The sequence below is a fragment of the Montipora capricornis genome, chromosome 3, assembly GCF_036669925.1.
Source record: "Montipora capricornis isolate CH-2021 chromosome 3, ASM3666992v2, whole genome shotgun sequence".
In the NCBI taxonomy this organism is placed as follows: Eukaryota; Metazoa; Cnidaria; class Anthozoa; order Scleractinia; family Acroporidae; genus Montipora; species Montipora capricornis.
Genome location: NC_090885.1, coordinates 1,989,742 through 2,002,241, shown reverse-complemented (window position 1 = coordinate 2,002,241; position 12,500 = coordinate 1,989,742). Strand labels below are relative to the sequence as shown.

The 12,500-nt window shown below is 39.8% G+C and overlaps 4 protein-coding genes across 4 annotated transcripts in view; 3 read left to right on the top strand and 1 right to left on the bottom strand.

Annotated features, from left to right (window-relative positions):
- LOC138039714 (uncharacterized) overlaps nucleotides 1–3,898 on the bottom strand; it is a 106,896-nt gene extending 102,998 nt beyond the window's left edge. Inside the window, exons 1-5 of the mRNA XM_068885561.1 lie at nucleotides 3,850–3,898; nucleotides 3,371–3,427; nucleotides 3,125–3,181; nucleotides 2,291–2,347; nucleotides 963–1,010 (exon numbers count right to left, since the gene is read on the bottom strand). Coding sequence (XP_068741662.1) covers nucleotides 963–1,010; nucleotides 2,291–2,347; nucleotides 3,125–3,181; nucleotides 3,371–3,427; nucleotides 3,850–3,898 — 268 coding nt within the window. The remainder of the gene's footprint in view (nucleotides 1–962; nucleotides 1,011–2,290; nucleotides 2,348–3,124; nucleotides 3,182–3,370; nucleotides 3,428–3,849) is intronic.
- A 4,496-nt stretch (nucleotides 3,899–8,394) lies between these two features.
- Nucleotides 8,395–10,614, top strand: LOC138039713 (uncharacterized). The gene has a single exon (XM_068885560.1). The coding sequence runs from the start codon at nucleotides 8,395–8,397 to the stop codon at nucleotides 10,612–10,614; it is 2,220 nt and encodes a 739-aa protein (XP_068741661.1).
- A 21-nt stretch (nucleotides 10,615–10,635) lies between these two features.
- Nucleotides 10,636–11,994, top strand: LOC138039712 (uncharacterized). The gene has a single exon (XM_068885559.1). The coding sequence runs from the start codon at nucleotides 10,636–10,638 to the stop codon at nucleotides 11,992–11,994; it is 1,359 nt and encodes a 452-aa protein (XP_068741660.1).
- A 168-nt stretch (nucleotides 11,995–12,162) lies between these two features.
- LOC138039711 (uncharacterized) overlaps nucleotides 12,163–12,500 on the top strand; it is a 1,050-nt gene continuing 712 nt past the window's right edge. The window contains exon 1 of the mRNA XM_068885558.1: nucleotides 12,163–12,500. This exon is cut by the window's right edge and continues 712 nt beyond it. Coding sequence (XP_068741659.1) covers nucleotides 12,163–12,500 — 338 coding nt within the window.

Sequence of the window (12,500 nt, the reverse complement as noted above, 5' to 3'; positions counted from 1 at the left end):
ATCGACTATCAACGGACCTCTAGATCTAGGGAGGAAAACATGTGAGCAAAACCACACTGTCAATCTAATCGACGCTAATGTTTAGCTTCAGGAACAATTCAGGAGATACCGCAACTTTAATGAAACGAAGATTTACGACGAAAGAACAATTTTACAATAAGTTGTTAAAGCTCTCAACATCATGGAGGATTCTGCGAAGATTGCCAACGGATATTATCATATTTCGCTGCCTTGGCGTAAGTATCCTACCCAACAACAAAGTTGTCGCGGAAAATCGTTTGACATCTCTCATGTAAGAAGCGACTAATCAGAGATGAAAAATTTCACGAAAACTACACAAACTTGATGAAAGTGAAAGGCTGCTCCAAGAAAGTTCCTAAAGAGAAAGTCGACTACAAAGCTGGGTACATTTGGCACCTGCCACATCATCCTGTGATGCATCCTCGTAAACCTGACAAAACGCGAGTAGGTTTTGACGGCGCCGCAAAGCATGGAACTGCCTCGTTGAACAACAAATTGATGCCAGGACCTGATCTGGCAAATTCGCTTGTGAGAGTCCTGACGAGGATCAGAGAGAATAGCATTGCACTAATGGCAGACGTAGAGGCCTTGTTTTATCAAGTGCATGTAATCCCTGAAGACAGCGACTATCTGCGTTATCTGTGGTGGTTGGAAGGATACATCAACAAAGAACCTGAAGATTACCAAATGAAGGTCCATCATATACGACTGCTGGAGTTCGAATCACAATGCATTCCGCAAGGAACGTCTCTACTCCAAGACCTATGTAGAAAGGGACCGGAATGGGGCGACGTCATAAGCCAAGAAGATTTTCAAACGAGGCAATCGTCGTTGCAAGACTTGCCTAAGATGGAGTCATCAGATATTGATCGCTGCTTTAAATCGAGAGACTATGAATTTGTTTGCTATTACGTACAGCCAGCTTTCTCTTTATCTCTTACCTGGTGAATTTGTGGCTGGGGTGACAGGAGGGGTACTTGGTGACGGTACTGTTGAACAAGAGAAATTTGTTTATTTATTGATTGATTCATATATTTGTTTAGTTATTTCCCCAAGTTACCAAGATAATGAAAAAATAATAGTGGCAAGGAAACCTAAACGAAACTAGGGCGCTTACATGAAATTAGGTTTCCTCACGAAGGACAAGGAGGAGTGATCTTAAAATAAAAGCAAGGGGCAGGAGATCGCAAGCCAAATGTATATTAAAACGTAATTCTCTTTTATGGATGAATATTTAGTAATAAGAATTGCTTCATCTTATTTTTGACATGTGGATGCGAGAGATGAAAAACTAGTGATAAATAACATAAATAGGAAGTGTATGGTAGTAAAGAAGTCATTTATGCTGTCAGTATCCAATCAGATGTTAACCACAATGCATTCGATTGACGAGTTTTCTTCTTTTTTTTTTTATTATTATTATTTTTTATAAAGCCTTCAACAAGTGGTGGGTGTCATTTAACAAGACAAAGTTCCAACTTGAGTGCGCGCTACAGAGTCCAAACCACAACGATTGGGATTACGTACCCTGCTCGTATGTGATTTCCTTATGGTTGTCTACTTAACTACAAGGAGGAGAATGAAGAAGTACGGACAGACTCTTTTTTTACAGGTAGGTATTGTGTCTGACGAGTTCGAATCTAAGAATTCTTATAATACTTGTTTAAAGCATACAAGGTTTATCTCGGGTCCAGGGGTCCTAGCCTTCACAGACACAGATCGCGTGACAATCAACATGATGCAAGGATCTGATCTAGCTAATGCGTTTGTTGGAGTCTTGACGAGGTTCAGAGAGAATAGCGTTGCACTAGTGGCAGACGTAGAGGCCATGTTTTATCAAGCGCATGTAATCCCTGAAAAGAGCGACTATCTCCGTTATCTATGGTGGCTGGAAGGATACGTCAACAAATAAGAACCTGCATGAAGAGTACCAAGTCGTAGCAGGGTTGAAGTTTGAAACCCTTACGAATTGGAGGCGTCAAATCAGTGTAAAATCGCATAAATAATCGCACCGGGTTTACACGTGCAATATCTGAATTGCAACTTCAGCGTAACAAAATTTGCAACAAGTTGCCACGACAAAAATCTCTTGTGTAAACGGACATTCAAAAGTAAAGCTTTACCAAAAAATTATTGATTACATGTTTTATAATTTATTTTTCTATGTTTTCATTGGGTTTATTTTACAAGCGCTTAGTTGCATTGGCGATTGCAATTTGTTTTATAAGAGGTTTATCTGTCTACCTACCGTTTACTAGCTTTTACTTACGCGAGAAAAAAAAAGCTAAAGTACTTGGAGACACAGGTGATGAAGGCATCGATGATACTTAAAACAAACAAACAAAGATATTCATTTGTAACTTTACATGATAATTTTAAAATGTTTTATAAATTTATTTTTCTATGCTTTTATTGGGTATATTTTCCAACAAGCAGTTTAGTTGCATTGGCGACGCCAATTTGTTCAGAAGGGGTTTATCTATCTACTTGGAGTCACAGGTGAGGAAGGTATCGCTGATACTAAAAACAAAGAAACAAATATATTCATTTGTTATTTTACACAGGGGCACCCAACGAGAATATAGTTCTAAACCACTAAACATAGCATTGTTACACGTATTTTAGTATTTAAATGGTAGATATAGGCATATTTTTATCCCCTAATAATTTTTCATCTGTTCGGATTTCCTATCTGAAAGTCTACTAGTGAGCCGAAAATTATAGGGATCAAAACTTACCTTTTCGAAAAATTCAGCCAGAAAAAAGACTCCCGAAAATCCTAGGTTACCTTTTTAGGATAAAAATCCATTAAATATGGGCAATTATACCGTTTTTTAGATGTTCGAAAATCCTAGGACAGGCTCGCAGGCAAGCAAGAAATTTTACAACAAATGTTTCGAAAATCGTCTTCCGAACAGATATTTTCCGAAAATTGACGTTGGGTGCCCCTGTTTACATGATAAATTTAAATGTTTTATAAATTTATTTTTCTATGCTTATATTGGGTTTATTTTACAAGCGCTTAGTTGAATTGGCGACTGCAAATTGTTTCATAAGAGGTTTATCTATCTACCTATCGTTTACTATACTAGCTTTTACTTACGCGAGGAGAAAGAAGCCAAAGTACTTGGAGTCACAGGTGATGAAGACATCGCTGATACTAAAAGCAAACAACCAAATATATTCATTTGTAACTTTACAAGATAATTTTAAAATAGTTTAGAAATGTAATTTTTCTATGCTTTTATTGGGTATATTTTCCGACAAGCAGTTTAGTTGCATTGGCGACGCCACTTTGTTTTCATAAGAGGTTTATCTGTCTACCGAGCGTTTACTAGCTTTCACTTACGCGAGGAGAAAGAAGCTAAAGTACTTGGAGTCACACGTGATGAAGACATCGCAAGTGCTAAAAACAAACAAACAAATATATTCATTTGTAACTTTACATGATAATTTTAAAATGTTTTATAAATTTATTTTTCTATGCTTTTATTGGGTATATTTTCCAACAAGCAGTTTAGTTGCATTGGCGACGCCACTTTGTTTTCATAAGAGGTTTATCTGTCTACCGAGCATTTACTAGCTTTCACTTACGCGAGGAGAAAGAAGCTAAAGTACTTGGAGTCGCAGGTGATGAAGAGATCGCTGATACTGAAAACAAACAAACAAACAAATATATTCATTTGTAACTTTACATGATAATTTTAAAAAGTTTTATAAATCTTTTTTGCTATGCTTTTATTGGGTTTATTTTACAACAAGCAGTTTAGTTGCATTGGCGACTAAATTTTGTTTCTTACTACCCACCGTTTACTAGCTTTTACTTACGCGAGGAGAAAGAAGCGAAAGTACTGGGAGTCACACGTGATGAAGACATCGCTGATATTAAAAGCAAACAAACGAAGATATTCATTAATTTTGTAACTTTACATGATAATTTTTAAGAGTGAATGTCCGTAAAAATCAAGCAACCTTTGAATTCCTTGGCAAACCTTGAAAAATCGATTTCGCTCATACTTCCAAGTTTGAAAGAGTAATGTGTACCAAGAAGCATGGTATAGTTAGTTTGGGTTGTTACGGATTTATTTCGGAGAAAAATGCAAATTACCGAACACCGCCGAAAATGCCGCTCGGACAAGCCATTTGTCTCTTCATTTTGACGGTCTTGTGAGGTCAACTGAAGCATCCCTCATAAAATATTCCGCCTAATCCTAACTGAGCAATCTCTTAATTGTCGTTTGGCTAAGTTTGAGTGCATTTAAGACATTCTATAGTTTCCAAATAATTTTATTCTTGGCGCCTTTATTTTATGTCACTAAAACTGAGTCTTACGAAATATCTTACAGAGAATGTGCTCTACCTTTAAACCCTTTGAAACTTGGGCCATCGAATGCTGAAACAAAGGTCTTTCATCTGATAGAGAGAAATCTCTGGGCAATTACTTTTGCGTGACGCCTCAAGCGCTTAAAATGTCATTAAAATGCATTCTTGTGACCTTTCGGGTCAAAACACAGCAGGCCGATATCCATCTTTGATTTGATATGAAAATAGATGAGACCGCTTTAAATAAAGTGCAGAAAGTAAGATTGCCGTATGGCAATCCCAGTTGGAAAATGGGTGGAATTTCTCCGTTTTATTATTTTTTTCCGTGTAGGTAAAAGTCTTGCCTGTCACTCCCCCGGTAAGTGGTGTCTTTGTGCATAGAGCCTTCTGCGCGTATTTTCTTAGGATCGAGAGGGTAGTGGAAATGCGTACATTTCTCTGGTGGACACAGTAGAATCATTAACTTAACCTGTAATGGCGTCGAAAGTCATGTAACGCGAATGGCGTTTTAGTGGATCTTTGAACAAAATATACCCTTATGAAGCTCAAAAATGGCAAATCAATTGGATACTGAACAAGACAGGCGACAACATCGACAACAATCTGTCGCCCGTCGAGCCGTCTTTTACCAAGTGTGCTGTTATGTAGAACATTGAAGATTCGCAGGGCAGCGATAATAGTGAATTCAAAGACTAGACAAGGTGGATTGAATGGAATTTCAAGCGTTAAAATCGCTGAAAAGGTAAGATTATTGTCGAAGCGATGCCGAAATTGCGTGTCTTCACCACATGTTCCTTTGATCTCACGTTGTGTTTTCCGTCAAAATATTCGCTTGTTTTCGCTTTCGCTCGAACATATCTACCTTTATTACATGTCCAGTGAATAGTTTTATCCTCTGGGATGAATTTTCCGTCGAAAAATCGATTATTTGGGCGGTCAGTGTAAAACGCAGACTGCAGACTGCAGACTGCAGACCGGGGGTAAAATGCAGACTGAGGGTAAAATAAATATTAATAATAAAAAAAACGAGTCATAAGGATAAAATAAAGATTGTTTGAAAGACAATCCTGTTTTACATCTGTCAACAACTCACATTATTATGACTGCAGGTCGCTGCACCTTTTGGGGATGCGATCGTACGCGTTGAAATCATCTGTGATTTGTTTTTGCGCTTCCATTGCATTGCAATGTTCCAAATTATTTGTCACACCGGTACATCGAGGGAAATCGATCGAAAAACCAACAATTATTACTTCGAATACCTGAATAATCTCGGTTGTCTTTTTTCGGTGCAACGAAATGCACAAAGAATTTCATGTATTCCGAGCAATTAGGACGCGGGGATTTCATTGGTTAAGCTATGCGTGATAACCCCTAGGGAGAGGTTATAATTGAAAATTACATCTTCCAGATGCAAAACAAACGAGCTTGTGAACTAAAGGATAAACATAACGTACACGAAAGCGAATGAAAGGATCCTAATAAGAAATTTTTACACCTCAGTCATACTGGCTTAAGCCGACTGAATTGGAACGTTAAATGGTTGCAAAATCCACGTTATCTCTGTCTTTGTTAATTGGTACTGTAGCCATGCGTGTCAAAATAAATTGAGTTATTGGGTAATTACTCGATTACTTTGTTCAGTGCAGCAAAATGGACAGTTGAATTACGGGGTGGTGACTTCTTTGCCTAAAAGCAACTCACTTAACGAAACTGTCCTTTTTCCAACAACAACAAGGATTCAAACAGCTTCAATTCTTACAGAGTTCGATAAAAATCCGGATTTAAAACATGCGGTGGGGCAACCAAAGCGATGGGAGCTGTGTTGGGGTTTCAGTGTGAAAGTACAAACGGCTACTAACACTCTTATAACTCTTTTTTCATTATTATTTTATTAACCCGCAGTCTGCAGTCTGCAGTCTGCATTTTACCCCCAGTCTGCATTTTATCACAGAGGTTAATTATTCGTACTGCTATCGCTTCCGTTGTCGTTAGCAATATTAATGGGTCGCAAATTTGACACTTTTATCGCATTATCACATTACGCATTGAACCACGTTATCTATTATTCCTAAAAATCTAAAAATATTCGTGCCTTATCAGTTTTCGGTCGAATTTATGTCCAAGAAAGCAGATAAATTGCAGAAAATATTAGTTTTGCATCCAAAAATTCGTAATCAACGCTAAAATGACCAAATTTTGCCTAGAAAACATATTTTACTGTTATTTTTCTTAAATTTTTTCGTTCAACTTTCGCTTTTATAAAATGTTTCAGTTGTCTGTAAATAAGTTATATGCTGTTGGAAAGCTTATTTTCTTAGCTTTAAAATGATGTATTTTTTCCCCCTAACTTTAAATATTTTTTGAGAAAAAAAATTTTTTTTTGGCGATGGCTGATTTACCGCGGTTTTCTCGCGGTTGGGAAAGTAGGAAAAAGAGTTAGGCCAGTAGCCAGGCTTTTAACCTCAGAAAGGGATCTGTTTCGTCGTACGAACGTGTGAGGACCTGTGAGCCAAAGGGCCTCTGCTGGTATGACTTCTGGGTGACCCCTTAATAACTTCTTACTAACCGAGCGCGAGGGCCGTACTGCCAGGGAAATATTGGCCCGAGGTCGTGGCAGTACGGACCGAGCGCAGCGAGTCCCATACAAAAACGACCCAGGGCCAATATTCCTCAGTACGGCTCGAGCTTGCTCGGTTAGTAAGTAGTTTATTATATGGTTTTTTAATTACCTTTGGCTTTGTTTTTACAAGCCCGTAATCGGCCCGTGGGCCAGTCACAATTTGCCTGGAACGCTGCACGTACCACAGGCAACCCAGTGTACTCTCACGGAGGGTCTAGTTTAGTGAGAAGTGGGAGTTTTAAGAATGTTTGGAACTACACGTATGTAAACGGCCACAGCACAATATAAACATGACGAAAGTTTGTCAACACAACAACCACAGGGTACCCAATTGTAGACCGAAGTGCTCCTTTTTCTCACGGACGGCGGAGCTAGGGGACTGCCCATGAAGAAAAAATAGAGGAAAAAAAAACTCATAAAGCATAAAAAGAGAAAACTAACAAAAGGAAAAAGTTGCATTTCCGAGCTTCAAGATTTCAAAATTTTCTGGGAGAGAATTTCCTTCAGGGAACCCCCTACAAGTTAGCAGCTCTTGCTTGTTAGCACCCCCCACCCCACCCCCCCACAATACAAAATATGCTCCGTCGTCCCTGTTTTTAGCTTTTCACTGACATAATGTCATCAATAAATATGTTAGCAAGCAAAAATCTAAGTCGGAAAATTTGCGTTCCGTGAAGAAACTGTTATTTTCCTGTGGTGGAAACACAAAGCATGTGAGGGTGGCATCGTATTATCTAAGGCAATAATTTACCTAAATGGTGGGATGAATGCTTCGACAAGATTGATAAAATGTTGCTGAGAAAATGAAACAATTAGCCAATATCAAAAATACCACAATCTTTTTTGTTTGTCCCTCCAGTAGAGTAGTAGCCAAAACGCCGGGCCGGGGGGCCGGGATCGGGGTGTCTTTTTTTCTAAAGTTTTTTTGTTTCAATTTTTGTCGTTATTCTCCTGTAATGTTATATCCAAATGTTCGGTATTTTTCGTTCATTCGTTTTGGCTACTACCCTCCAAAAGTTTGCATAGGAATTGTTTTTATTTCCACTTGGGAATTATAATGGTCCCAAGAGAAACTGGAAAAAATGCTTATGCAAAATTTGGAGGGACAAACAAAGAGTAATATGATATTTTTGATATTGGCTAATTGATACTGTATTTACTCCATTAGGTGCTGTCCTAAAAATAAACGCCAGGTCTCGTCGGAAAGCCGGCGTATTTTGCTCCAAATTCACACTTTTTCTCTTTGAAAACTGTCAACAATTAGTTAAAGCCTCCTTTAATTAGTGTGCGTCATAGAGCACTAATTGTGTAAGGAATCAATCTTTCTCAGCTGGAGTAAAAATAAACACCTGAACCCAGTCAGTCTGATTTCTTTCCCAAAACTGGTGCCGAGACCCGGGCACTGGTGCCGAGATCCGACTTGAAACATGCCTAAAGAACTATCACGACTGAGAGGAGTGAGAAGAGCATATAAAGGTCACGTAACACAGGATGTAAACAAGGCCGAACGTCTTATGAGCGCTGAAGATGACGAATCAGCAGAGCTAACAGCGATCTTCGAGCGTATCTCCAGAAGAGAAAACGAAATCACAGCTCTAGACTCAAGTATCGTACACTTGCTAGAATCAGAAGACGAAATAGCGAGAGATGTGGAAGAAACGCTTACGCTACAGGACAAAGTATCAGTGATCAAGACAAGGATTACAAAATACATCCAAAACAAGAATCCACCGGTAAGATCAAACCAACATGCATCGCACGCTCCATCAACCAGCAAAAAGCACGTCAATTTACCCAAAATGACACTCAAAACCTTTCACGGGGATCCTCTTGAATGGCAAACGTTCTGGGATAGTTTTAGCGCCACAATTCATGAAAACGATGAATTATCAAACATCCAGAAGATGTCTTATCTTAACGGAATTCTAAAAGACGAAGCTGCGCGCGCGATTGCCGGATTGCCAATGACGTCGGACAATTACATTAAAGCAACAGAACTTCTAAAAGAACGTTTTGGGCAAAAGCAAGTTCTAATAAACGCACACATGGAATCGCTTATTAATGTCCCTTCACCAACGAATAACACAACTAACCTAAGAGAATTTTATGATACATGTGAATCCAATATACGTGGTCTAGAAGCATTAGATGTAAAGGCGGAATCCTACGGAAACCTTCTAATTCCAGTTCTATTGAAGAAAATACCGGAAGAATTAACGCGCCTCATCTTCAGAGCTAACCCATCCGCGGACAAATGTCTGACCGAATTACGAACGGAACTACGGAAGGAAATAGAAACGCGCGAAAGAAGTCATACAGCAGCAACAAGCGAAAGAGCTCTATCAGAGGACGAGGTTCTAGTCCCAACAACGGGCACCTTTCTTACCACCACGGACCAAGGCGCTTGCAAAGTCAACTACCAAACCAAAGGAAAAAACTGCTTATATTGCAACGGCTCACACAGATCTGAAAACTGCGACAAACTAAAAACCGTTGAGGAAAGGCTTGCATTCTTGCAACAACAGAAAAGGTGCTTCAATTGCGCCGGTTTCAAGCATTCATCAAACCGATGTAAATCGAAAGGGAGGTGTCTAAAATGCAAAAGAAAGCATCACACTTCAATATGTAAAGATGGTGACCAACACACGACCGAATTGAAACACGACAAGTCAACACAAGAAGGTGACCACAAACCAGTTCACTCAGGCACAACTTATGCCGTCCTGGCCAAGGACCACATTCTGTTGCAGTCAGCAATTGTTAGATTAAAAGGAAATACTGCACAGCTCACAGTTCGAGCCATGTTCGATACAGGATCACAAAGAACATTTATCACCAAAAATCTAAAAGTGAAACTCGAGTTGAAATCGACACTAAAGGAAAACATAAATCTCACAACATTCGGTTCCTCTAACAGCGTCAAAAAATCGCTAGATGTCGTCACGATACACGTTCTGACAGATAAACAACAGATACAGCTCAATGCACTAGTAACACAAACTATCTGTCCCCCATTCCCCGTCACAATTGGCCGCGTCAAATTACCGTCTGAGTTACAGGGATTGCATCTTGCCGACCCGCTGAATTCCAAGAATGATCTAAACGTCGATATTCTCATCGGCAACGACAACTTCGCAAAATTAATCACAGGAAACATGAAAAAATCTGAGGATGACTGTTTGATCGCCACAGAAAGCAAAATGGGATGGCTAATATCCGGCCCTATCTCGAAAGAATTTGAAAGTGATCATACAAACGCAATGCTATCGCTCGAAATACACCAAGACGAAGGAGAAAAACTAGACGAGATTTTAACTAAGTTCTGGGAGATAAGCTCGGTTCCCAAAACCAATACAGATAACGGTAACGCCGTCCACGCAAAGTTTCACAAATCTATACAATTTAACAAGGACTCTGGCAGGTATACAGTAACGCTCCCATGGCGGGACACTGCAGAGGATCTACCGTCCAACTTTGCACTCTCAAAGAAGAGATTAGTTAACCTTCAATGCAGTCTAAACAAACGAGATCCAGAACTAATCAGCAAATATGACGAGCAACTGCAAAGCCAAGTGAAACAAGGATTTATCGAAGTCGTAAACGACCCATCAATACACTCAGGAAAATTGCACTATATACCACACTAGGCAGATAGCTCGACCACAAAAATGCGTATAGTCTACGACGCGTCCGCGAAGAAGTCACCCACAGCATTAAGTCTCAGTGATTGCCTACATACAGGCCCCAATCTAATGCAGGAACTACCTAAAATACTGTTGACTTTCCGAATTAACCAGATAGCTTTCACCGCAGACATAGAAAAAGCTTTCTTGCAAATTGAAATAAACGAAGAAGACAGAGATGCTACAAGGTTTCTGTGGCTCAAGGATCCAGCCCTACCAGTTAACCATCCAGACAATATAATAACATACAGGTTCCGCGTGGTATTATTCGGTGCAGCACCATCACCATTCCTTTTAAATGCAACCATTCAATACCACCTAAACAGAAAGAACGACTGGATATCTAACGACCTCAAAACGTCCATTTATATGGATAACGTATTATCGGGAACGAGTACCCCTCAACAGGCGATAGAGTACTACACATCGTCAAGACAATACTTCAAAGAGGCTGGTATGAATCTCAGACAATGGACCAGCAATGACGACACCATAAACAAGATAGCATCCCAGGACGGAGCGTGTGCAGAAGCCGTTACCAAGGTCTTGGGACTGGTCTGGAATTCTAATACCGACACATTATCGCTATCGCTAGATAAGCTAATTCAAGAAATCCACGCGCTACAATCCACAACCAAACGTTCCGTATTAAGTCTATCTTCTAAACTGTTTGATCCACTCGGTTTTGTTGAACCAGTTTCAGCAAAAGGTAAAATAATGATGCAAGAACTATGGAAGATGAAAATACCATGGGATACGGAACTCCCACAAAACTACAGAGAAAAATGGTTAAAATGGCTAAGTGAAATCAAAGAACTCACTTCCCTACTAATTCCTAGACAATACCTCACTAACGATAACGAAAAGGCACAACTCCACATCTTCTGCGACAGCAGTCAGCTAGCGTACGGAGCAGTAGCTTACCTCAGAGGAACAACAACCAACACCTGCAGCTTTGTCATGTCAAAAAGCAAGGTAGCCCCTCTCAAACAACACACTCTGCGAAGACTAGAATTGCTTGCTGCCTTACTCGGAGCTGAACTATGGGAATTTCTATCACAGACCTTACAACCCAAGCTGATAATAACAGAATACTACATGTGGAGTGATTCTCAAATCGTATTAGCATGGATAAAATCCTCCAAACCCCTTCAACAACAATTCATTCAGACTCGAGTCGCGAAGATTAAAGACAAGACCAGTAGTTCCCATTGGGAATATTGCCCTACAGCTTCTAATCCAGCGGACCTATTGACCAGAGGAATGGACAGTCGAACATTTCTCTCTAAAACGACAATTTGGTTTAAGGGTCCTTCATGGTTACCCAAAGAAAAAACGGAGTGACCAGAGTTACGACACACAAAGATACAAGAACAAGAACACGAAGAAACCGAAAGTGCGCAAACAATTTCCTATCTCGCGACAACAGCCAAGAGTTCACATCTCCTAAATGTAATCGACATTGCTAAATATGGTACACTAACTAAAGCAATACGAGTTACAGCTACTGTCATGAAGTTCATCAGCCGACTAAGAAAGGGACCTGAACTCCAAACTCAGATTACAAGCTCAGACATGAAAAAAGCCCTAGCTGCATTGATACGAGCTGTTCAACAATCCGCGTATAGCGAGATTATAACCCAACTTCAGACGAACAGAATGACGAGCCTTCCACCTTTAGTCGGTCAGCTTGGTCTCTACATAGATGAACAAAAATTGTTACGTTGTCGCGGTCGACTGAAATACGCACCACTACAAGACAATACCAAATACCCGATTCTCATACCGAAAGACACATACTTAGCCGAACTCATCATAAGAGCAACCCACTTGATGCTCATGCATGCTGG

Coding starts and splice junctions, on each gene's coding strand:
- LOC138039713 (XM_068885560.1), top strand. CDS start 8,395: ATGCCTAAAGAACTATCACGACTGAGAGGAGTGAGAAGAGCATATAAA.
- LOC138039712 (XM_068885559.1), top strand. CDS start 10,636: ATGCGTATAGTCTACGACGCGTCCGCGAAGAAGTCACCCACAGCATTA.